This window comes from Cetorhinus maximus, chromosome 11 (assembly GCF_964194155.1).
Source record: "Cetorhinus maximus chromosome 11, sCetMax3.hap1.1, whole genome shotgun sequence".
Lineage (NCBI taxonomy): Eukaryota > Metazoa > Chordata > Chondrichthyes > Lamniformes > Cetorhinidae > Cetorhinus > Cetorhinus maximus.
The window spans coordinates 13,357,320-13,382,380 of NC_135889.1; the positions used below are offsets into that span (position 1 = coordinate 13,357,320).

The 25,061-nt window shown below is 46.1% G+C and overlaps 1 protein-coding gene across 2 annotated transcripts in view; it reads left to right on the top strand.

Annotated features, from left to right (window-relative positions):
• The window catches only part of LOC144686402 (neuropilin-2-like), a 104,735-nt gene that overhangs the window by 10,681 nt on the left and 68,993 nt on the right, over positions 1-25,061 (top strand). For both annotated transcript variants that reach the window (XM_078551552.1, XM_078551553.1), the window contains exons 2-3: positions 14,080-14,260; positions 23,106-23,287. In XM_078551552.1, the coding sequence (XP_078407678.1) occupies positions 14,080-14,260; positions 23,106-23,287 (363 nt within the window). The remainder of the gene's footprint in view (positions 1-14,079; positions 14,261-23,105; positions 23,288-25,061) is intronic.

A 25,061-nucleotide genomic window follows, 5' to 3' on the forward strand; every position in this document is an offset into this window, starting at 1 on the left:
GGTTGGGGAAACTGCCTCGAAACACTTGCTTAACCATTGCCAACTTGGAAGAGTCCCTTTGAATCTCTTCCGGGCTCCCCTGATGGTGTGACACAGACCCGGAAAGCAGAGGATCGGAGTTGGGTGCCCCTCTCATGGTTGAATTTCTTGCCAACATTCAGTGACCAACCAATGGAACAGCTGTTAAGTTAGATGGGAAGGGTGGTGGTGAGGCGGGAAGCTGTGAAGATCCTACAAGAGTCTTTTGACAGGCCTAAATATGTTGTCATAAGTTCAATTTTTCACTCATATTTCAGAACAGAAGGGAGTTTTACAGTGTATTTTTTTTACTTAACAGTGCTGGCTTTATCTCTGTTGATCCTTCCCCAGGAGATGATAGGTGGAGTAGAAGGGGTAAATAGCTGTGGTTAAAGGAAGGCCCTAGCCATTATGGTCGTGAGTGTGGAACAGGCTTGATCGGCCCTCTTGTTTATTCCCGACCCTCATTTTTGGAATTTGTAAACTATCAGTATAGAATCATTCAGCACAGAAAGAGGCCATTCAGCTCATCATGCCTATGCCAGCCCTTGCTCCACAGCCCCACAATTTATTTTTTCCCCTTTTCAAGTATTTACCCCCATCCTCTTTTAAAAGTTACTATTGAATCTGTTTCTGGCAGAGCTTTGCAGATCATATCAGCTCGCTGTGTACAGGATAAAAGCAATAGTCACCTAGACAAGTGCAGGATAATTAAGGAAAGCCAGCATGGATTCATCAAAGGAAAATCATGTTTAACTAAATTGCTGGAGTTTTTTGAGGAAGTAACAGAGAAGGTTGATAAGGGAAATGCTGTTTATGTGGTGTATATGGATTTTCAAAAGGCATTTGATACAGTGCCACACAACAGACTTGTGAGCAAAATTCTAGCTCATGGAATAACAGGGAAAGTAGGCACTTGGATAAGAAATTGGCTGAGTGACAGGAGAGAGAGAGTAGTGATAAATGGTTGTTTTTCAGATTGGAGGAAGGTTTGTATTGGAGTTCCTCAGGGGTCAGTGTTGGGACCCTTGCTCTTCCTGATATATATTAATGACCTAGACTGTGATGAGCAGGACATGATTTCAAAATTTGCAGATTGGAAATGTTGTCAACTGTGATGGGGGATAGTCTTGAGTTTCAAAAGGACAGAGACATGGTGCATTGGGCAGACAAGTGGCAGATGAAGCCCAATGCAGGAAAGTTTGGTAAAACTATATAAAATAAATGGAGAGCCTCTAAAGGAGGTACAGGAACAGAGGGAACTTGGTGTATATGTACATAGGTCATTGAAGATGGCAGGGCATGTTGAGAGAGCAGTTAATAAAGCGTATAGTATCTTAGGCTTTATTAGTAGGGACATTGAGTACAAGAGTAAGGAGGTCATGTTGAATCAGTATAAAATATTAGTTAGGCCTCATCTGGAGTACTGTGTCCAGTTCTGAGCGCCATACTTGAGGAAGGATGTGAAGGCATTGGAAAGAGTACAGGGGAGATTCACAGGAATGATTCCTAGGATGAAGAACTGTAGTTATGAGGATAGATTGGAGAGGTTGGGATTGTTTTCCTTGGAGAAAAGAAGGCTGAGAGGAGACTTGAGAGAGGTATTCAAGATCCTGAGGGGTGTGGACAGGGTAAATAGTGAGAAACTGTTCCCACTCAAGAGAACATCAAGAACTAGAGAGCACAGATGTAAAATAATGGGAAAAAGGAGTAAATGTGATGTGAGGAAAAAAAATTTCACCCAGAGCGTGGCTAGAGACTGGAATGAAATTCCTGAAAGGGTGGTGGAGGCAGATTCAATCGAGGTATTCAAAAGAGAATTGGATTGTTATTTGAAAAGAGAGAACGTGCAAGGTTGTGGGGATAAGGCAGGGGAGTGGGACTAGGCGGAATGCTCTTTCAGAGAGCCAGCGCAGACTTGATGGGCTGAATGGCCTCTCTCTGGACTGTAAAAATTCTGTGATCCTGTGATCCCCCCCATCCCCATCATTCATTATGATTGATTTGGACACATTGGCGCACTGTTCTTCAGCTCTAGCTTCTTAAATTGTAATCTCTGCATTTCTTTTCAATAAATTCCTTCTGCAATGTTTTTTGTGTTCCCAAAGCAGCATCCTCTTCCTGATTCTAATGAATCTAACAGCATAAGGAATGAACATGCTGGTTGAGCGAGTAGAAACAGAAAATCGTTCAAAGTGTTTCTCCGTCTTGTTCATTCCCATGTTCGTTCCAAAGGGATTTGCCCCCCTCCAACCCCACATTTATTTTGTGGATGCAAAATTATTCCACTGTTTCTGTTTGGTTTATAACTGCCCAGTGTGTTTATGCAGTGCTTACGTTGAAACGCGTGACCCACGTACGACTCATCGTGATGGGAATGCTGCGAGATTCTTAAAATACAAAAGAAGAATAATTGGCCAAACATGGTGCGAAGACACTTAACCCTATTACTAACCACTGTTAAACCCTGGCCTCTTGTCTAGCATTCCCTCACCCCTCCTCCTTCCTTTGCTCTACCATTGGCACCCGTCCCTTCTGAAGAATCCTGCTTTGGGCACCATGAAGTAGGCTTCGTAGTTTTGAGTATATTAACAGCAAGTCTCTATTGACGACTCATAGCTATATACGTATATACAGTAGAAGGTATGGAGCTGACTCCATCCTCGGTCTTTATATATCTCTGTCCATCTCTAGACTGACCCTGGCTCTGGGTCATGTGACATCTTGCATCACTGTGTGGGCAGTACCGTACTCAGTCCCACATTAACCCTGTATGTAGCAGACCCTACCACTACACCTTCAACCATGTAGGTCCTAAAGCTCTGGAATTCCCTTCTTAAACCTCTCCACTCTCCTCCCTCTTTGGGCCAAGTTTTTTGGGCACCTGTCTTAATGTCTCCTGCTTTGGGTCAGTGTTTCGTCCGATTCCACTCCTGTGAGGTGCTGTGGGATGTTTTGACCGTGTTAAAGGAGTGCTAGATAAATGCAAGTCCTTGTTAGTGAATGAGCATTTGCTCCCTTTGAGCAGAGCCCATCACCTCCTGTCAGCTACATTGCCCCTAATGGTTTACACAATGCCTCCTCATCCAAGCATGTGAGAAAATAAGAGCAGGCCACAAATCAAAGCCATCTGAAATCATTTATATGTTTTTGTCAAATCTCCCATCACAGTTATATGAGCGACATGGGCCAGCTGAGCGAAAGAAAAGTTTGCAAACATTTTACTGTGAAGTCCTGTGGACTGAATAACATGTGTGGGGCAGGGTTTGACTGCAGCAAACATTTTACAGACAACATAACCTCCAAATATTGAACAATGGAGGGCCTATGTGGCTGCTCTGATCAGATACTTCTTTCTGGAACTTCAGTGATGCGGAGAGACCACAGAGGCTGAGGCGGTTCTCCTTATAGAGACCCAGAAAGGAGATTGAATAGCTGTGTTCAAAACGATAAGGGGTTTTGATAGCGTGCATGGGGAGGAACTATTTCCATGGGCAGAAGGGCTGGTTGTCAAGAGGGCACAGCATTAAAGTGATTGGCAAAAGAACCTATGGTGGGGGGGTAAGAATCTGAGGAAGTGTTTTCTACACAGTGAGTTGTTGTGATCTGGAAGGCATGGCCTGAAAGGTGGAGAGAGCCGATCTGATGGTAACTTTCAAAGGGGAATCGGATAAATACTTGAAAAGGAGAAATTTGCAGGGTTATGTAGAAAGAGCGGGGGACTTGGACGATCAGTTAGCAATTTCAAAGAACTTGCACAGACACGATGGGCCAAATGGCCTTTCCCTGTGCTGTAAGAATCTATGGCCAGGATTTTTCCTATGGCCGGCAGGCTGGGCGGGAATTGGCGGGGGTGGGCGCCTGCGATCGGCTCAGCGCCGCCATTTTACGCGGGTGGGCCAATTAAGGCCCGCCCAGTATAATACGTGGCTGGTAGCGCTCGGCGCTGCCTGTGCGGGCGTGGGGAGGAGGGAGAGTCGGGGTCTGCTCTCTTTCGCGCACATGCGGAGCTGCCTCAGGGAGATTGAATGGATATTAAAACAATTCAAGAATTGAATTAAAAATTAATTTAAACATGTCCCCTCATGTGACTGTGTCACATGAGTTGGGACATGTTTTTATATTTATGAAAATGTATTTATTTATTTAATAAAAGCTTCAGGAAACCCCATCCCGCCCGTGGATGAGGTTTCCTGAAAAATGCAAAGGACCTTAAGGCTGGACGGTCAGCATTCCCAAGTGACTCAATTGACTTATTAATGGCCTTAATAGGCCATTTACATTTTGGCGGACATGCAACCGACTCCAGCACGTGCCCACCGAACAAAATATCGCGATGGCGTGCGATGATGTCGGGATGCCCGCCCGACGTCATTGCGTGTCACTTTATGTATCAGTATGTCGGGCCCGCCCCAGCACGTTGACCAGAAAATTCTGCCCTATGATTCTATGTCCGAGGCGTGTTCCTCTGCACTGATCGCCCTTGTAGGGTTGCCAACTGTGATTAAATGCATTCCTGGAGGTTTCATCACATGACTTGCCCTCACGCTGCAGCCATGTGTCAGCCAACACATCCATCTTGTGACATACTGCCTTCCTATCCCAATTGGAAAGCCATAAGACTCATTACCCAATTGGATGATGCTGGACTGTCAGCCAAACAGCCATTTCTCCCCCTCATTTTCAATGTTTTTATATCCGGTAAAGAGAAATGCTCAAAAAAAATTTAACGAAAGCAATCTTTTAGATGTCCCGATGATTTTTCTCCAGGATTGCATGCAGCAGTGTCCTGGAGATTGAGCTTCAATTCCTGGAGACTCCAGGCCAATCCTGGAGGGGTTGGCAACCCTGAGCCCTTGGGTCCTTGCTTCTTCCTTTCACACTCTTGGTGGTGGTGGGGTGGGGGGGGGGGGGGGGGGTGGGTGGGGGGGGGGGGGGGTCGGGTTGTTGACTAACATGCGATAGTCCCAGGGCTCTCTGCTGCTGATGTTCGTGCTGTGTCTGAGTTATGAGCAACAGCTCTGGTACCTGATGTACGTTTGTAGAGTGACAAGGCTGAGCTTCCTTTGAGGAGATTTTTAAACAGATGGGTTTTCCAGATGTGGAGACTGTACGGCCACATGATGCAAATGTGCTGCTTCTGCAATATCTTTAAAAATATTATCTACGATTGGCACTTTGATGAATCTTGAATTAAACCCAATCATTTCATTTGAAATACGCATATATAAAGCATCATAAATCACTCTTAATATGGTGCTATCTTTCTTTAGCATTCATCCACGAAACACAGTACTGAAGCAAGAGCCACTCCTGCCTTTTGTTTTAAGTGTGAGAGTGCAAACAGACTAATCAGAAATTGAAAGGCTGAAAGATTTGCATTTCTAGAGCAATGCCGGGACATGCCAAAGCGTTTTACAGCCAGTGAAGTAGTACTTCTCCAAAGTGGAGTCATTCCCGTTGGATGCTGCCTGCTCTTCCTGCTATTGGGAGGTGGGAAAACATTGCGTCCACCCACCCAGTCCTGTCAGGAATCGCTTCCAAGAACTGGGAAATGTTCCCTATTGCATAGATCAGAGAGGAGAGCGGAGGGGAGAGTACAGGCAAGAGAGTGGGAGGGTAGGTGAAACCTGGGTTTGATCCCGTTGAGACAAATGGGACAGAGAAGAGAGGCTGGGCATGTGTGGATGGGGGTGGGCGGGATGGGAAGGGCAGTGCCTCTAACCCAGCTAGCCAAGGAGCAAAGAGGAGAGCGGGGGTTTTAATAGAGCCAATCAAAGAGGGTCAGAGAAATAGGGTGGGTTGAGGGGGGTGGGGTTCTATTTCAACCAATCAAGAGGCAGAGGGGACTTTAATCTATCCAATAGGAGTGGAGAGCAGGGACAGAGCTCTGTTCCAGCTAATCAAGGAAGGGGTTGGGGGTGGGGTGGGGTGGGGGGGGGAGATCTCTAATCTAACCAATCAAAGGATGGAGGTGGCCTTTAATCCAACCAATCAGGCAGAGAGAGAGTTTGGGTGTAGGGGGGCTGTAATTCAGCTAATCATGAAGCAGAGAAGCAGGGCTTGGTGCCATTACTTATGTCTGTTAACACTCCTATGAAAAGGCTTGGGAGGTTTCATGATGTTTGAGGTGCTATATAAATGCTGTTGTTGAGTGACCATAGGCTTACTGCCAGGGGAATTGGTTTCTAAGAATAGCAAGATGGTGCAGAAGAAGGAAGCAAGATCTCTCCGAACAATATGGTGTTTTAATGAGCTGATGGTGTCTGTCTTGCCTGAACTTTGTCCATTCTGGCACCGACTACAGCAAGCTAATCTCTCCATCAAGACAGCTCACTGAGGACAGGAGGCCTTTCAGTGTTTAAAGGACGCTGTTTAGCACATAAATGCTTCCTGTCATCACTCGGCTCCCTTATCCATGAAGCTGATGCACAGATAGGCTGGTTTGCATTCAGCTAAGATACACAGAGTTATCAGCATCATAAATAAAATGCTGTCACATTGATCCTGGAGATTAGGGAAACAATGCGCTTTTCAATAGACCTTTCTTTTTAAATCTTTATTTTCTGACTTGCTCTTATAGGGGTATTTTTTTGTATACCGAGATAAGGGATAACACATTTCCATTTTTCACACCCAGAGCCACCAGCATCAAATCTGGTGCAGTGCTGGTTCAGATCTGCCCACGGCATCAGAAACCAGATTGGTTACCTAGATCAAAGGGTTTCACACTTGCCTCTGCTGCAGAAGGTTGTGTCTTTACAAGTCCCACTCTGGAGACTTGAGTGAATAATTTAAACTGAGACCAGTGCAGTACTAAGGGAGTGCTGTACTGCCAGAGTTGCTGCTTTTCGGATGAAACATTAAACCGAAACCCCGAACGCCCTCCCTAAGCTGGGTGTAAGAGATCACGTGGCACTGTTTCGAAGGAGAGCTGGGGACTTCTCTCCGGTGTCCTGACCAATATTTACCCCTCAATTGACATATAAAAAAAACAGGTTATCTGATCATTGTAACATTGCTGTTAGTGGGATCTTGCTGTGATTGGCTCCCACATTGCCTGCATTACAACAGTGATTACACTTCAAAAATACTTTGTTGGTTGTAAAGAGCTTTGGGAATGTCACATGATCATGAAAGTTACTTATAAATGCAGCTCTTTCTTTACTGTGGGAGTGCTGCACTGTCAGAGGTGCCACCTGTCAGGTGTGACATTAAAGGATACTCCCATCCATCCTCTCTGCTGAATATGAAAGATCTTGGCAGCATCAGAAGATGAACAGGGAGTTCTCCTTTTCCCTACCCAATATTTATCATCCAAACCAATGGATTGTCCAGTCATTTATTTCAGTGCAGTTTGTTGGTGTGTGCAGTGTGAGGATTGGTGACTATGTTTCCCTACATGACAACGGTGACAAAACATCATTGCCTGTGAGGCACTTCAGCATGTTGTGAAAGGCTATACATAAATGCAAGTTCTTTCTTTAGAGGGGAGCCGTGTGCTGAGTTAATGTTGTCCGACGGTTTCCCAGCACGCATTACCAAATCAAGTAGAATGTGAGTTGTGCTCAGAGTGAAGGTCACTCTACACAACCCACTGAACTGATGCAGAGTTTGTTTCGCTTGTGTCCCAAGCATTTTGGGATAGAAGGGTAAATGTCAGGACATGTCTATCATTGTGCCTGACTCCCCTTCAAGATAGGGACAGGTGGAGTCGCTAGGGTTCAGGAAGTGCTTCAACAGGATCATTTTTCATTTTAAACTAAAATTGCAGCGAAGCAGGATGTGTACGCAAATTTTCTGCATTTGTATTTTTACTTTAGATCTTTATTTAAATATTAGAGTTGGTGGTCAGTGGGCAAGCTATTGTTCACAGCACCTTGGCCAGTATAAAAGTGTTCCACATGGCTGGTTGTCACACATCTGGAGTGATGTATTCCTTCAACATCTGACTGCAGGAAGAGCACTCAATCCTAGCCATGATCGTCAGCACAAGTGAAACGATTCTATTATAATGTGTGTGCGTGTGTTTGTGTGTGTGTTTGTTTGTTTCTATGTGTGTGTGTATCTACTGTGTGTGTGGGTGTATGTTTCTTTGTGTGTGTGTGTCTATTGTGTGTGTGTGGGTGTATGTTTCTATGTGTGTGCGTCTATTGTGTGTGTGTGTGTGTGTTTCTATGTGTGTGGGTGTGTGTGTGTCTATTGTGTATGTGTGTGTGTTTCTTTGTGTGTGGGTATGTGTTTCTGTGTGTATGTGTGTGCTTGTGGGTCTATCTTTTATTCCCTTGCCTTAAGAAGGATATTATTGCCATGGAGGGAGTGCAGTGAAAGTTCACCAGACTTGTTCCCGGGATGGCGGGACTGTCCTATGAAGATAGATTGGAGAAACTGGGCCTGTATTCCCTAGAGTTTTGAAGAATGAGAGGTAATCTCATTGAAACCTATAAATACTTAAAGGGACATACAGGGCAGATGCAGGTAAGATACTCCCCTGGTTGGGGAGCCTAGAACCAGGGGCCACGATTTCAAAATAAGGGGGAAGCCACTTAGGATCAAGATGAAGAGCAATTTTTTTACTCAGAGGGTTGTGAATCTTTGGAATTCTCTACCCCAGAGGGCCGTGGAAGGTCAGACATTGAGTATGTTTGAAGCAGAGATTGACAGATTTCTAAATACCAATGACACAAAGGGATATGGGGATAGTGTTGGAAAAAGCCGTTGAAGTGGATGATAAGCCATGATCGTATTGAATGGCAGAGTAGGCTCAATGGGCTGAATGGCCTACTTCTGTTCCTATGTTCCTATCTGTGTGCCTGGGTGTTTGTGTTTGTGTGTGTGTGTTTGTGTCTGTGGGTGGAATTTTCTGTGCCTGTTGGTGGCAGGCATGATTGGCAGCGAGAGCGGACAATATGGCCAGAAGGCCAAAAGTCAATTTCACAACATCTTGAAACCATTTTGCAAATGTCCGCTCCGCCCGTCAATGGCGGGCCACGCTTCCCATCACCGCACATCGGGAACTTCATTGTAATACATCTGCAGCTCACTATAAGCCCAGCTCGCCGGAATCATCCTCCCCACGCTAGATCATACGGGCACATTGGCGTGATTGAATGCTGATACGTTTCATAGCTGAAAATAAGCAACGTGCACTTGGTGAGCTGCACTTCACTTGGGACTTTGAGGTTTGTTTGCCCACCTTGCTTCAGGCAGCACTCACAGTCATCAGTGCCAGGCTTCACAGGCAGCACCACATCACTTTTAGGGGGGCTCAAGGGCAGGTCTCTACTTACCAGACCAGCCGTGAGGCGGAGTGGCTTTTCAACAGCCGCAGGGCTAGGGCTTGCTTGGGGAAGGGGGAGAAGTGGCCTCAGGTAAGGGAAGAGGCTGCCTATGTGTGTACATGTATGAATGTCTGTATATGTGAATGTGTGTCTGTGTACCTGGGTGGTGTGTATATGTCTGTGTGTGTGTGTCTGTGTACGTGCCTGGGTGGTGTGTATGTTTGTGTGTGTGTATGTGCATCTGGGGGGAGGTGGGTGTGTGAATGTATGAGTGTCTGTGTGTCTGGGATGTGTGTGTGTGTGCCTGGGTGGCATATGTCTGAGTGTCTGTGTGTGTGTGTGTATGTTGGTAATGTCACAGTGTGGGTGTGTGTGTTCCTCTGGGTGTGTGTGTCTGTGCCTGTCCATGTCAGTGTATGGAGGATGAGGATAGGATTGTTCTGGAATCTCCAGGAATTGGAGATCAATCTCCAGGTCAGTGCTGGGAGTAAACCCAGGAGAAAAATCAGAGCAGCATGAAAAATAATTTTTAAATTTAGTTTAAACCTTTTTGTTTGTCAGTTCTAAAAATAATCAAGATGGAGAAAAAACTGTTTGACCAGCAGTCAAGAATCATCCAATCAGAAGAGGCCAGGCTTGTTTGCTTTCTGATTGGTGTAGGCAGGAGGATGGGCATGTGGGGTAACCAATAACAAGAGTGTGGGGGTGGGGTTATTGGCTGTGAATGGTCATGTGATCAAACCTCCAGGAATAGGACCAACCAGCATTGGTAACTCCAGTGAATGGGGTGCTTGGGGCTGGGGAGTTGGACTTGCTCCTGCCCCAACATAGTAAGTGCTTCAGGAAGAAGCAACTGGTACCTGAACATAGCTTTTCAGAGTGAAACCAAACCCTTTCTCACTTATGTACACAATTGAGGAACAGAATTTTACAAACCCCCAGGTGGGGCAATGGGAGGGGTGAGGAGACGGGGGATGGGTGCAGTAAAATTCTGGGGAGCCGTGTCCACCAGCAGTTCCAGCAGCAGGAATGCAGTGGCTCAGCTACCTGCAGGCGACAAATGTAGACAACTAAAGGCCCAAGTAAGGGTTAGTTTCCTGAGGTGCTGGCATTGTGCCAGCGCTAGAGCAGCCCCTCCCCCTCTTACATAGGGATGGTCTCCAGGCGGATTCCCAGGGAATTTCATTGGAAGCATAACACGCCCTCCTCCCCCTCCTCCCCCTCCCCTCCCTTCTCTTTCCCACGGCCCTTGCTTAGCTCTGGCAACAGATGCAACTCTCTGGCACCCCTGTGAAGGGGCCTCAGATTGGAGACACCCTCTGGTTTCCCTTGCAGGCTGAGCAGTGAGCATCTCAATGGCTCTGGCAAGGCTGCCCTCTGATTGGCCTGGCAGATTAGAAGGCCCACCCGCCTTCCTTAAGTGGCTGCCTGCCCCCATCCCACAATGCCTGCCAGCTCCTGACGGCATCATCCTGGGTAATATTTTCGGAGAGGTCCCACCTCCCACCCGAGCAAACTGGCTACCCTAAAAACTCCCATTATTGGACATTACGCCATCCCCCCCATCCCCCCACCCCCTTCACTTCTGGGAAGATCCCGCCCCAGGAGCCTGGAGACAGCACGGACCATGAGGTGTCTTGTAAAAAAAGGAAGTTATGGAAAGTGTGACAGTCGTGTTTTCAATAGGATGCAGCTCCCAGACTGGCTCAGCCTGTTCATCCAGCAAGCAGCTGAGTCTGACTTGGGTTGCCAACTCTAGCTGGACATATTCCTGGAGGTTTTAACACATCCCCATTCTCCCAGCTTCCAATATTTTGATAACAAATAAGTGAAAGTGCTCAAAGTAAACAAACACAACACTCACCATTTTTCCATTAATGCACTTAAGATTTGTCTGCTGAGTTTTTACGTCGAGTGGATTTATCTTTAGTTTTTAGTCTCTGGGGCAATCTTATCAGATAGACTGGAGAACAGCCAAGGATCAGCACCTGACTTGCATTGAATTAGGCTTGTAAACAGCACGCGATTTGAAAGATCCCACAGGCCAGTTGCCATTAGTCCATGCGTGAACTCTGACAATGAGTGACCAGAGGACAAGGGACCGTGTGGAAAATGTGGCACCCCCACTCAGCTCCTTCTATCCGGACCAGCTAGGACAGTCCCTGCTCCTCATCACTACCTAAAGTCAAGACTTACATTTCTTTACAGACTTTCATACTTCGGAACATCGCAAAGTGCTTTCCAGCCAATGAAGCGCAGTTACTGTTGTAGGAAATGCGGCAACCAATCTGTGCACAGCATGATCCAATTAATAGCAATGACCAGATAATCAGTTTATTGGTGACTTTGGTTGAGGGATAAATATTAGCCAGGAGAGTGGGGAGAAGTCCCCTACCCTTCTTCAGAATAGTATCATGATCTTTTACATTGCCAGAGAGGGCAAACGTGCCAACTGAAAGACAGCATCTCCGACAGTGCAGCACTCCCTCAGTACTGCAGAGTGTCAGCCTGGGTTACATGCTCAAGTCCCTGGAGTGAGGCTTGACCCCATGACCCTCTGACTCAGAGGTGAGAGGGATACCTCCTGAGCCACGACTGGCACAACAACACTTAGGCAAACCTTACTGGAGGAGTGTGCGTCGATGTACCAAGTTAAAGGTGAGACGCTCCACCCCATGCTCCCGAACCCTCTCATAGATACTTAACCCGTTGGCATTCATTGACCATTTTCACATGCCAGTGGCTCCAATTCTGGCACAGGATTGTCAGCATGGTTGCCAAGATGGCATGTGGCAAACCAGCAAACAACGCCCACCACAGCAGGTGCCATATCTGGGACAACTACACAGCTCTTAGTAATTGATAACAACAACATGCATTTATATAGCATCTTTGACATTGCAAAATGTCCCAAGGTGCTTCAAAATAGTGTAATCAGATAAATATGTCAATCAGTCTCACATTATGACAGGTATTCAAAACTTTGGTCAAAGAGGTTGGTTTTAAGGAGTGCCTTAAAGGAGGAGAGAGAGGCAAAGTGGTTTAGTGAGGGAATTCCAGAGTTTCGGGAGTTTGGGAAGTTGAAGGCAGGCGACCACAGGTGGGGCAATGAAAATTGGAAAGTCGCAAGAGGCCAAATTGGAGGAGTGCTCAGAGAAGCGAAAATGAGAATGAAGGAAGACGATAGCCAGTGTGCTGACGCACTGATGTCATCACATTGCCAAGCTTTTCACGCCGCTGTCCTTCCGTGTATAAACTTGGCGCGATTTCTTGTAAGAGAGGTGTTGCTAAGGCAACATGATGCCCTTTAAGGAACATAGGAGTGTGACCTTTACACAGGCTGCAGCAGCGCTGCTAATGAATAATGAGGTGTTAACATTGACACAGGCAGAGACCCTCACTGTAAGGATTAGCATTTGCAAAGGTGAACACAGGGCTCTCTTCAGTTTGGACTGCACTTTAGAGAAAATCTATTGTTTCTGAGGGAAGACTTGATGGAAAAATTCAGTCTTGGCCTTTCACTGAAGAGGCTGTTTTCAAAAAATGTTCTACCTGTTATGTTGACCCCTCTATTCTCACTCGCTCTTTTAGGTTTGTCAATCACTGGTTTCCCTGGATCTAATGTGATCAGGTTCCCACAGGGTAGAGTGTGCTTGGTTCTGATTACGGGAGAACAGTATGGGTGTGTTGGTTCCTGTGTTAGCCACCTCTCTTTGCGGAGTCATCCTTCCCGAGGCTGTTTGGCCCATTTTGCCTGAAAGAACTTTGCCCATTCCCCTGCCCTTAGTACATCACTCTTTCAAATTCCTTTCTCCCCCATAAAAGTGCAATCAATTTAATTTGTAAGAAAGGCTTGGCTTTATATAGCACCTTTCACAGCCTCCAAATGTCACACTGAATAAAGTACTCTGGAATTGTAGTTACTGCTGAAATCTTGGAAACGTCCCCACAGTACCACATTTGAATTGCTAACACAAATTCTATACTCAAGTCTCCAGAGTGGGACTTGAACCCACAACTTTCTGACTGAGACACGCGAACACCCACTGAGCTACGGCTGAACCCTATTGTTATATTTGGAGGGGCCTTCAGTTTTCCAACCCTGAAGCAATGAAGCTATTCCCCCCACCCACTTCCTGCGTGCGCCACCCCCACCCCCCCCCCCCTCTCCCCCTCCACCTCAAAACAAAAGCTCGGCCTATAAAATCCTGCTCAAAAGACGTTTCTTCGATGCTGCCCTTGGCCACCTCATCTCAACAACATTGATGCCAATTTACATATGAACATACAAATTAGGAGTAGGAATAGGCTACTTGGCCCTTCGAGCCTGTTCCGCCATTCATGGCTGGTCTGATTGTAAGCTTCCACCTATCCCCGATAAGCTTTCACCCCCTTGCTTATCAAGAATCTATCTACCTCAGCCTTAAAAACACTCAAAGGCTCTGCTTCCACCGCCTTTTGAGGAAGAGAGTTCCAAAGACTCACCACCCTATGAGAGAAAAAAAATTTCCTCATCTCTGTCTTAAATATGCGACCCCTTATTTTTAACCAGTGACCCCCTAGTTCTAAAGGTGCATTTATGTAGCACCTTTAACTAATAGAAAAGTCCCACGTTACTCTAACCTCCCTTCTACTATTGAACTTAATCTGGGGTGTTCCAGCTCATGGTAAACAAGAGGGCTGTTAAAGCTGTGGACCAACATAAATATTCAGTCTCACTTCACAGTGAGAGTGGCTGCCCCCAGCTGGCATCAGTAGGTAACTGTTGTTTCTCTTGTAGGAGGGCCGCCATGCGGGGAACGTTTAAACGCAAGAGAAGCGGGTTACATCACCTCACCTGGATACCCACATGACTACGTGGCTCACCTGAGGTGTGAATGGGTCATCTACGCACCTGAGAGCCATCAGAAGATCCTGCTGAACTTTAACCCGCACTTTGAACTTGAAAAACATGACTGCAGGTAACAGTTTGCAAACCCTTTGTGAAATTGTGTTTGTTTGTAAAGGATGTAATGCAAATATCAATGTGTATACATATCATTTTTTGAACATTCTGTTTGTTCAATGTATTTCCAGCGGCTCTCAGTGAGACACGGAGGAGGCATAGTTAACCCCCTAGAGATGTACACTAATCATGGGGCAGGGAGAGGTTCCTTGGCACTAGTCATAGTGAAGTGGTCAACCATGCTCATATAGGACTCAGAAACTTTTCACTCTTTCTCTGCACCCTGATGTACAGTTCCTGAAATTTGTAGTGTTAGAGATCTCATTCTCATTGACACATCTTGGACAAGGTGCACACCTCACATTTTGATGGGGCTGTGCAGACCTGACTTCCATAGGAACAGGAGGAGGCCATTCAGTCCCTCACACTGGTTCCACCATTCAGTTAGATCATGACTGATCAGCCTTAACTCCATCTACCCACCTTTGTTCTGTATCCTTCAATGCCTAATGCCCTTACCTAACAAACATCTATTAATCACAGTTTTAAAATAATTACTTGCCTCAGTAGTATTTTGGGGGGGAGAGAGAGTTCCAGATTTCCACCACCCTTTGTGTGAAGAAGTGTTTCCTGACATCACCCCTTACTCTAACTTTGAAGTTTTGCCCTGTTGTTCTGGACCCCCTCGCCAGAGGAAATAGTTTCCCTCTGTCAACCCTACCAAATTATTTAACCACCTCTCAACCTTGTGAATGTTCCCTCAGCCAACATCACTAAAACAGATTATCTGGCCATTATCACATTGCTGTTTGTGGGAGCTTGCTGTGCGCAAATTTCCTACATTACAACAGTCTCTACCTTTCGAAAGGTACTTCATCGACTACAAAGTGCTTTGGGATGTCCCTGAAGTTGTGAAAGGCTCTATAGAAATGCAAACTATTTCTTTTTGTGACTCTTGTTTGTTGTTTAATTTGACTCCTGATTTTTGGAACAGATTGAATGTCAAAATCTAACCAGGAGTGTACACTTACATGCTGGTGGGGCCCACTGACCTCCAAGCACTATTGGCTTGAGAATGCCAACTGTCCTTGTCCCAGCTGTGTTTACAAACCAGCCACCAGCCCCCCACCCCACCAACACCCCCCCTCCCCCCATCCCCCTCCTCCCCCTCCCCCCCCTCCCCCTCCCCCACCACCACCATCCGCCCCACCCCACCCACCCCCCTTGGGGATGTGGACCATTGGATGTGGATATTATATGGTGGGTTGCCCAGTATTAGCAGACTCAGTTTATCTCCCAGCCTTTACTCAGTCAGACAACCCTCAACCAAGGTTTGATAAAGATAAACTCGCATCTGCATCGCATCTTTCACGTTCTCAATAAGTCTCACCCACCGTGCCAATGAAGCACTGCTTTGAAGGGCAGTCACTGTTGTAATGTAGGAAACTCTGCAGTCAATTTACGCACAGCAAGATCCCACAAATAGCAATGCGATGAGGATCATATAATCTGTCATGGTGATGTTGGTTGAGGGATAATCGCTGGTTAGGACACCCTGGAGAACTCGCCTACCCTTACATAGAATTCTAGAGATAGACCAACATGAGGAAAAACATTCCATGCAATGAGTCGTTAGCCAATTTGGAATGCAATGTCCATTTGGACGGTGGATACAGATTCAATAGTGGGCTTCAAAAGGGAATTGGATAAATACTTAAAGAAGAACAAAATTGCAGGGAAGCACTGGTACTAACTGGATTGCTCTTTGAAAGAGCTGGTTCACACCCGATGGGCCAAATGGCCTCCTTCTGTGCTGTACTATTCTGTAATTTCCGTGGTTCAACAGAATTGGCTGTGTTAGCATTTACGCTCCACACAAACCTCCTCCTACCCCTCTTCATCTAACCTTATTACCAGATCCCTCTATTCTTTTCACCTTCATGCACTTATCTGCTGGCTCCTTAAATGCATCTATCCTATTGTTATGTTCCTTCTGTCGGGTCGCTTAGCTCAGTGAACACAGTAGCACGCTGAGCTACTGGCGAGTGAGTTGGTAAACAAGATACTGCAGATGCAGAGACCCATGTAAGATGAAGCACGTGCTGTTTATCAACACAGGTCACAGAGCACTAACACATGTGTGCTTCTCAAACCAGACCCTATTCTAAACTGCTGATTAACATTGTAGCCCGCGCTACACAGCAATTGGATAATGCAATCACATGACCAGTCTGCTCACATTCTCTTAAAGGTGTAATGCACCTCAGATTAACATACCTATTCACCTCAGCACCCCATGTTTTTATAGTTCTCTGAGTAAAGATACTTGGGCATCTTGCCCAAGCATGTTAGAAAAGGCAGCTGACGTTCTGGGACTTAATTATGGCATCTTGGCCACGTACTGAATGTACTTTTGCTGGAACAGCAAATGCTCAATAACTTATCAAGAAAGGCAAAACTGCCTTCAGTGCATTCAGTCTAGCCTCCCTCCCAGACAAATTCAAAGCTTTTTCTTCATCGTGCATTTATGCAGCACCTTTAATGTAGCAAAATGTCCCAAAGGGTTTCACGGGAATGTTGTCAAACAATGTTTGACATCGAGCCACGTAAGGAGATGACCAAACACTTGGTAAAAGAGTTAGGTTTTAAGGAGGGCCTTAAAGAAGACTAGAGAGCAGCAGAATGGTTTAGAGGGAAAATTCTGCAGCTTATGGCCAAGGCAGCTGAAAGCACAGCCACCAATCTTACAGCGTTTAAAAACAGGGTCGCGCAAGAGGCTGGAATTAGAGGAGCGCAGAAATCTCAGGGAGTGGGTGGCTGAAGGAGATTACAGAGGTAGAGAGAGGGATGAGACCTGGAATGATTGAAAACAAGCAGGGGACTCTTAAACTGCTCAGCTAGGAGCTAATGTAGGTCAACGGGCACAGAGATGATTGGTGAATGCATCTTGATGTGAGTTAGAATACGAGCAGCAGAGTGTGGGAAGGGCTGAAATTTGTGATGGGGTTGGAAGGGGAGTGTGTTGGAATAGTCAAGCTGGGAGATAATGAAGGCTATCAGAGATCGCAATGGATGAGGGTTTCAGCAGCTGATGAGCTGAGGCAGGGGTGGAGCTGGGCGATGTTGCAGAATGTGAAATAGGTGGCCTGAGTGTAGGCGTAGACACGTGAGCAGAGGATCATCGCATGATCAAACACAACATTGTGGTTGCAAACGGTCTGGTTCAGCCTCAGACAGTTGCCAAGGAGGGGATGGTGTTGGTGACTGGAGAACAAGTTTGTGATGGGGACCAAGGACAATGATTTCAACCTGCCCCAGTATTTAGTTGGAGGAAATTTACACCTATCCGGCACTGGATGTGGGACAAGCAGTCTGACGACTCAGAGTCACTGGGGGGGTTGAGAGAGGCGGTGATGCGATAGAGCTTGGTCTTATCAGTATACATGTGGAACCTGATGTTGTGTCCTCGGAAGATGTCGGCGAGGGGCAACACGTAGATGAGAAATAGGAGCGAGCCAAGGATAGATCCTAGGGGTCTCCAGAAGTAACAGTGTAGGAGCAGGAAGAGAAGCCATTACAGGTCATTCGCTGGCTACAACTGGATAGGTAAGAATGGAATCAGGCGCGTGCAGTCCCACCCAGCTGGACATCTGTGGAGAGGGGTCAGAAGTGGACGCTGTGATCAACCATGTCAAAGGCTACAGACAAGGAGGAATATTTTACAAACAAAAACAAAAATACCTGGAAAAGCTCAGCAGGTCTGACAGCATCTGCGGAGGGGAACACAGTTAACGTTTCGAGTCCGAATGACTCTTCAACAGAACTAAGAAATATTTTACCTTTGTCACAGTCACATTGGAAGGCATTTGTGACTTTGATAGGAGCCATTTTAATGTTGTGGCAGGGGTGGAAACCTAATTGGAGCGATTTAAACATCGGAAGATGGGCATGGAATTGGGAGGTGGCAATACGCTCAAGGATTTTGGAGATGCAAGGGAGTTTGGTGGTGGAATGTATCTCGCAAGGAAGGAGGAGCCAAGAGTTTTTTGAGGAGAGGCATGATGATGTCAAATTTTTAGGAGGGAGGGCCTGAACCTGAGTGAAGAGAACCATGACACTATCAGCTAACATGGGGGCCAGGAGGATGGTCAGTGGTTTAGAGGGAATAAGGCCGAGGGAGGAGGTGGAGGGTCTCATGGACAAGGTGAGCTCGGAGATGGCATAAGGGGAGATAGGAGATAAATTAGAGAAAGACGTTCAGGGCTGGTTCAGGGGCGAGCGTTTGAGGGTGTTTGGCCCAGTGGGTTAGGGCAAGGGATGAAAGTGGCAAAGGCAGCTGATCAATCAATCTTAGTGATGGAAAATGTCCCTGAGCTCCTCGCACTGAATATTGGTGGTAAGGGAGGAGGAGGCTGGGGCTTTAGAAGACAGTTTGTTGTCGTGAAAAGTTTTCTTTATCCTTGTGTTCCAGAATGTTCCCGAAATGGTGAACAGTTATTGCAGAGGAGAGCAGGACCTAATAGTGCTTCGTGTGGCCCAGCCAGACTTGGCACATAAGACTTAGTTAAGGGAAAAAGTTCATTTTCATTAAAATTCTAGTTTTGCAGCGTGATGAGGTTTGCACCAGCTCGTTCACTTTTCAGCATGTGTAATTCATGCAAAACTCTGCTGCCCATGTCCTAACCCAGACCTCTGTCCCCGCAACAAGCCACAGACCTGTATCTATTTCTTGTCGGAGGTAAGTGGGGGAAACTAATCAACACTGGATGGAGAAGAAGCTTAGCATTTCTGAAAATTTTTGGTTTCCTGTGGTTGTGAAAGGCATCATATAGAATCATAGAAGAATTATAGAATGGCTACAGCCAGAAGGAGGCCATTCAGCCCATCGTGCCCGTGCTGGCTCTGTGCAAGAGCAACTCATGTAGTCCCGTTCCCATGCCATTTCCTCATAGCCCTGCAATGTTTTTCTCTTCAGCTAATGATCCAATCGTCTTTTGAAAGCCACGATTGGATCTGCCTCCACCACACTGTCAGGCAGATCCTAACCACTCGCTGCATGAAAACACTTTTCCTCATATTGCCGTTGCTTCTTTTACCCATCGTATTAAATCTGTGCCCTCCTGTTCTCCATCCTTTCCCTCAATGGGAACAGTTTCTCCCTATCTACCCTGTCCAGAGCCTTCATGATTTTGAGCACCTCTATCAAATCTCCTCTCAACCTTCTCTTCTCTAAAGAAGGCAGCCCCAGCCTCTCCAATCTATCCACGTAATTGAAATCCCTCACCCTTGGCAGGTCCAGTTCAATTTCTTGTTAGTTGTATTCTGCAGGATGTGGATGGTTGGGGACTTGGCAGCGGTGGCATTATTAAAGATCCTGAGGAGGTGGATGGGCTCTTTGCTGTCTTTCTAAATTTGTTTGGTCACCCCCACCCCCAACCCCAGCAACATGTCGGCACAACGCTCGCATGGACCAAAGAAAAGGCCCATGTGGACAGCAGGTTGCGTTGTGATTCCTCATGTTCATGGTCAAATAAGCAGCATGTAAGCTTGTGTGACAAGTTTAACTGTTTGGGAAAAGTAGCATTGGGTGGACCTTTTTTAATACGAACCCAAGTCTTATCTTTTTAGAGGTCAGAAAAGAAGCTCTGTTTGACCTTTTAGGTTCTGTGGGATGTTTGATGGCCACCTGAGAAGACAAGGTCTAAGTTTTAGCCTCTGATCGAAAGATGGCACCTTCAGCAGTGCAACACTCCCTTAGTACTGCACCAGGACTATCAGCCAAGACTTGGTGCTCAACTCTCTGGCACGTGGCTTGAACCTACCATTTTATGACTCAGAGATAAGCCCACTACCAACTGAGCCATGGCTGATGTCTACAAAACAAAATTGTGGTCAAGTGAGCAGTAAAATCAGCCAGGGCCCCTGCTCTTGATCACTATCTTGCAAATCCGGCAGTGTGTAGATAAGATATCAACTCAGCACACCATCGGTCTTGTTTGGGGCATTCTCCTGGGTTGAATATTGAACTCTTTCATCACCCTAAACTGTCCCATTAGTATAACTAGGACATGCGTTTCTAACTGTGTTCGAATATGTTCCACATGCACAATCAAGGTTAGAAATGTGAGAGCAAAAATCCAGCTGACCAATGGTGAAGCTGCAGCATTGTCTTTGCCGTCCTCTGCTGGTGGGAGTTGAGAATTACACCTCAGGTTCCCTATGATCCCAGGACCAGCGAGTGACAGTCTGAAGTGCCCATGGCAAATGTCACCCTCGGTACGAAAGAAAGAAGTTGCATTTACCTGGTGCCTTTCACGACCTCAGCACGTCCCAAAGCTGATCAAGTACTTTTTGAAGAGCAGTCACTGTCGTTATGTAGGAAGCATGGCAGCCAGTTAGTGCACAGCAAGGTCCCACAAATACCAATGTGATAATGAACAAATAATCGACTTTAATGAAGTTGGTTGAGGGGTAAGTATTACCCAGGACACTGGGGACACCGGGGAGAATTGCCCTGCTCTTCTTTAAAACAATGCCGTGGAATTTTTTTTTATGTCCACTTGTGAGGGCAATCTGTTTAATGTCTCATCCAAAAGATGGCACCTCCGACAGTGCAGCACACCATCAGAACAAGCTACTCCTCCATTTTGTGAGCTATGACAGCTCTATTTTTTTGATTCTGCCATGTGCCTTAATACTCTTAACTTGCCAAAAAAGTACATCATGGGCACAACCCATAGTGTGAAGAAGCTTTACTTGGGTTTGCTTTTAAGCAGATTAGCTTATTTCTACACTTGCTTTCCCTTTCTCTGGACACTCCTATGAGAGGGGAGAACAGTTGCCTCTCTGCCCTGTCAACTCATCTACAATTAAGAATTTGTCCGAAGTGCCCTCCTAACTCTAAGTAAACAACTAATGAACTGTTAACCAGCAACACACTCACATTCTCCAGAAAAAAGAGGCTGAAGGGTGACTTAATGGAAGTCTTAAATTATTAAAAGGTTAAATAGGGTAAATGTGGAGAAAATATTTCCACTTGTTCGGGGAATCCAAAACTAGGGCCATAAATATAAGATAGGCACTAATAAATCCAATAGGAAATTCAGAAGAAACTTCTTTAGCCAGAGTGTGGGTAGAACATAAGACTCACCATCACATGGGCTGGTTGAGGTGAATAGCATAAATGTCTTTAAGGGACAACTAGATAAGTACTTTTAAAAAATTCTTTCACAGACAAACAAGGCATGGGAATACACGATGAATGGTAGGACCCTGGGAAGTACCGAGGATCAGAGGGACTTTGGTGTGCGTGTCCACCAGTCCCTTAAGGTAGCGGGACAGGTAGATAAGGTGGTTAAGAAGGCATATGGGATACTTGCCTTTATTAGCCGAGGCATAGAACATAAGAGCAGGGAGGTTATGCTGGAACTGTATAAAATGCTGGTTAGGCCACAGCTAGAGTATTGCATGCAGTTCTGGAATCCGCATTATAGGAAGGATGTGATTGCACTAGAGAGAGTGCAGAGGAGATTTACAAGGATGTTGCCTGGACTAGAGAGTTTTAGTTATGAGGAGAGATTGAATAGACTAGGGTTATTTTCCTTGGAGCAGAGGAGATTGAGGGGGGACATGATTGAGGCGTGTAAAATTATGATGGGTGTAGATAGGGTAGACAGGGAGGAACTTTTCCCTTTGGTGGAGGGATCAATAACCAGGGGGCATAGATTTAAGGTAAAGGGCAGAAGGTTTAGAGGGGATGTGAGGAATTTTTTCATCCAGAGGGCGGTGGGAATCTGGAACTCACTGACTGAAAGGGTGGTAGAGGCAGAAACCCTCATAACATTTAAGAAGTATTTGGATGTGCACTTGCAATGCCATGGCATACAAGGCAATGGGCCTAGTGCTGGAAAATGGGATTAGAATAGTTAGGTACTTGTTTGACCGGCACAGGGTCGATTGGCCAAAGGGCCTTTTTCTGTGCTGTAGACCTCTATGACTCTAGGATGTAGGCACTGCTGGCTGGGCCACCATTAATTTCCCATCTCTAATTGCCCTTGGGAAGGTAGTGGTGAGCTGCCTTCTTGAACCTCTGCAGCCCCTGTGATGTAGGTACACCCACAGTGCTGTTAGGGAGGGAGTTCCAAGACTTTAACGCAGCGACAGTGAAGGAACGGTGATATATTTCCAGGTCAGCATAGATGGTGTATGGCTTAGAGAGAAACTTGCAGGTGATGGTGTTCATATGAACCTGCTGCCCTTGTCCTTCTAGATGGCAGAGGCTGCAGGTTTGGAAGGTGCTGTTGAAAGAGCCTTGGTGAGTTGCTGCAGTGCATCTTTTACACACCTCCCAAATCTGCAACCTCTACTGCCTAGAAGGACAAGGGCAGCAGGCACATGGCAAACCTATCATGTCCAAGTTGCCCTCCAAGTCACACACTATTCTGACTTGGAACTACATGACACTGGGTCAAAATCATGGAATTCCCACACTAACAGCACTGCAGGTATACATACACCACATGGACTGTAGGAGTTTGAGAAGGCAGCTCACCGCCACCTTCTTAAGGGGAATTAGGGATGGGCAACACATAGAGCTAAGCACGCTGCAGGGTGTGTGGGGGAGTGGGGGGGGTGTTCCAACTTTGAGTAACTGGGGATATTGGACCGGTTGCTCTTTATACGCCCCGCTCCTAATTTTCATTTCATTGAGTTGGTGGGAACGAAAGTTTGAGCTTCACTGAATCGACAATACCCTTTTGCATGCCACTGCCCAGAGTCAAAATGACAGGTAACGTTTGCTCACTACACCAGCCAACTCCCTTTATGCCTGACTTACTGTGCTCTCCTTGGCTTTTCCTAAGGTACGACTACATTGAAATCCGTGACGGAGAGGGGGAGAGTGCGGACCTGCTGGGCAAATACTGTGGGAGTATCGCTCCATCGTCCATTGTGTCCTCGGGGTCCACCCTGTACATCAAATTTGTGTCGGACTACGCACACCAGGGAGCAGGATTCTCGCTGCGTTATGAAATCTTCAGGACAGGTTAGTCCTGCATTCTTTTCATGTTTGTAAAGTATGCATTGAAAATATATAAAAATTATTATATATAATATTATATATATAACATTTCTCTGAACTTTGTGTTTGCTATGCCTCTTTCCAGAGGCATTTTATGGCAGACACCATTTTGAATTCACAAAACACTCAAGTTAAGACACGCGTACAGCCCCCAGAAACAGTGTTGTAAACCTTCAGATATACATGGATATATGCTGTCAGCTGTGACACATTCGGTAGCAAGCTTTCCTCTGAAGCACGAGGTCCTGGGTTCAAGTCCCACTCCAGGGCTTAAGCAGAAAGATCAAGGCTGACACTCCAGTGCAGTACTGAGGGAGCACAGCACTGTTGGAGGTGAGATGAGATGTTAAACGGAGGCTCTGTCTGCTTGTTTGGAAGCAAAAGATCCCATGGTGCTATTTCAAAGAAGAGCAGGGGAGTTATCCCTGGCGTCCTGGTGAATATCCCAAAATTAACATCACAAAATACATTATTTGGTCATCATTGCTGTTTGTGGGAGCTTGCTGTGTGCAAATTGGCTGCTGCATTTCCTGCAATACAACAGTGACTACACTTCAAAAGTATGTCATTGGCTGTGATGTGCTTTGAGGTATCGAGTAGTCATGAAAAGCAGTGTATAAATGCAAATCTTTCTTTCTTTAAACATAGGGCGGGGAGGAGTTCCTCTGTGCTCATCACAGTGAAATGGTGAATCCCACTCACATAAGCCTTAGAGAAGTGCCTCAGAGGGCATGAGGCCCCCACTATGGGGACTGGACCCTTGGGTTGCAAACTCTGCTTAGCTGCATTCCAGGAGGTTTCATCACATGGCCTCACGCCTGGAACCCCATGTTTCCCCCACCCCACCAACTCTCCTGTCATTGGCCTATCCTCTGGGCGGTCTGCCTTCTCACAGCCAATTAGAATAGGGACAGACTTCTTGTTGCCCAATTAGATCATGACTTGTCAAGCATTTGAGGCCCCATGCCTTTCCCTGTGCCCCCACCCCTCTTCAGCCATCTGCAAAATTTTTACAATTACTAAATATAAAGAAAATGAAGGAAAATCACAATTTTAAAAATATGTTTTGTTTTGGGAGATTAATCTCCAATTCCTGGAGATGCCAGGACAGTACTGATGCATTGGCAACCTTACTGTACCCCAGTAAGGGGTGAGCACTTTTGGGACAGGGGAGGGAGAAGGAATTGGGTTGGGACTGGGGGTGGGTGGGTAGATAATTGGCAGAATAAACTTTTGGAAAGCTTAGCATATTGTTCTCCTGTTGTGAGAGGCAATAACAAACTGGAGTGGCCTTGAGGTTTTACAGAGGCCTGGGCTTTACTGGTTGGTTTGTTCAATGTTTGATCGGGAGCCAAGAATGAAGCTTCTGTTTATTTAACAGTGGAGCTGAGATCTGAGAGGGTGGATGATTTGTGATCTGTTCCACCTCCTGCTTTTCCCTCTTACAACTCCTTGTGCTTCTGTGTTTACATTCGGCGGGCAGTCGGCAGCCAAGAAATATGAATAGATGTTTACTTCTAAACTTTCCTCTGTTCCTGATTCAACACAAAAGACCAAGCGACGGATAGAGTGGTGGAAAAACAGCAGAACAGGGACAGAAAGACAGATGGTGTGGGAGAAATGCAAACAGGGAACAACAGAAAGACTGCGACAGATATATATGGAGATTCAGAAAGATTTGAGAAGGCAAAGAGAGAGAGAGAGAGAGCAAGAGAGACAGGAAGATAGGGATAAATTT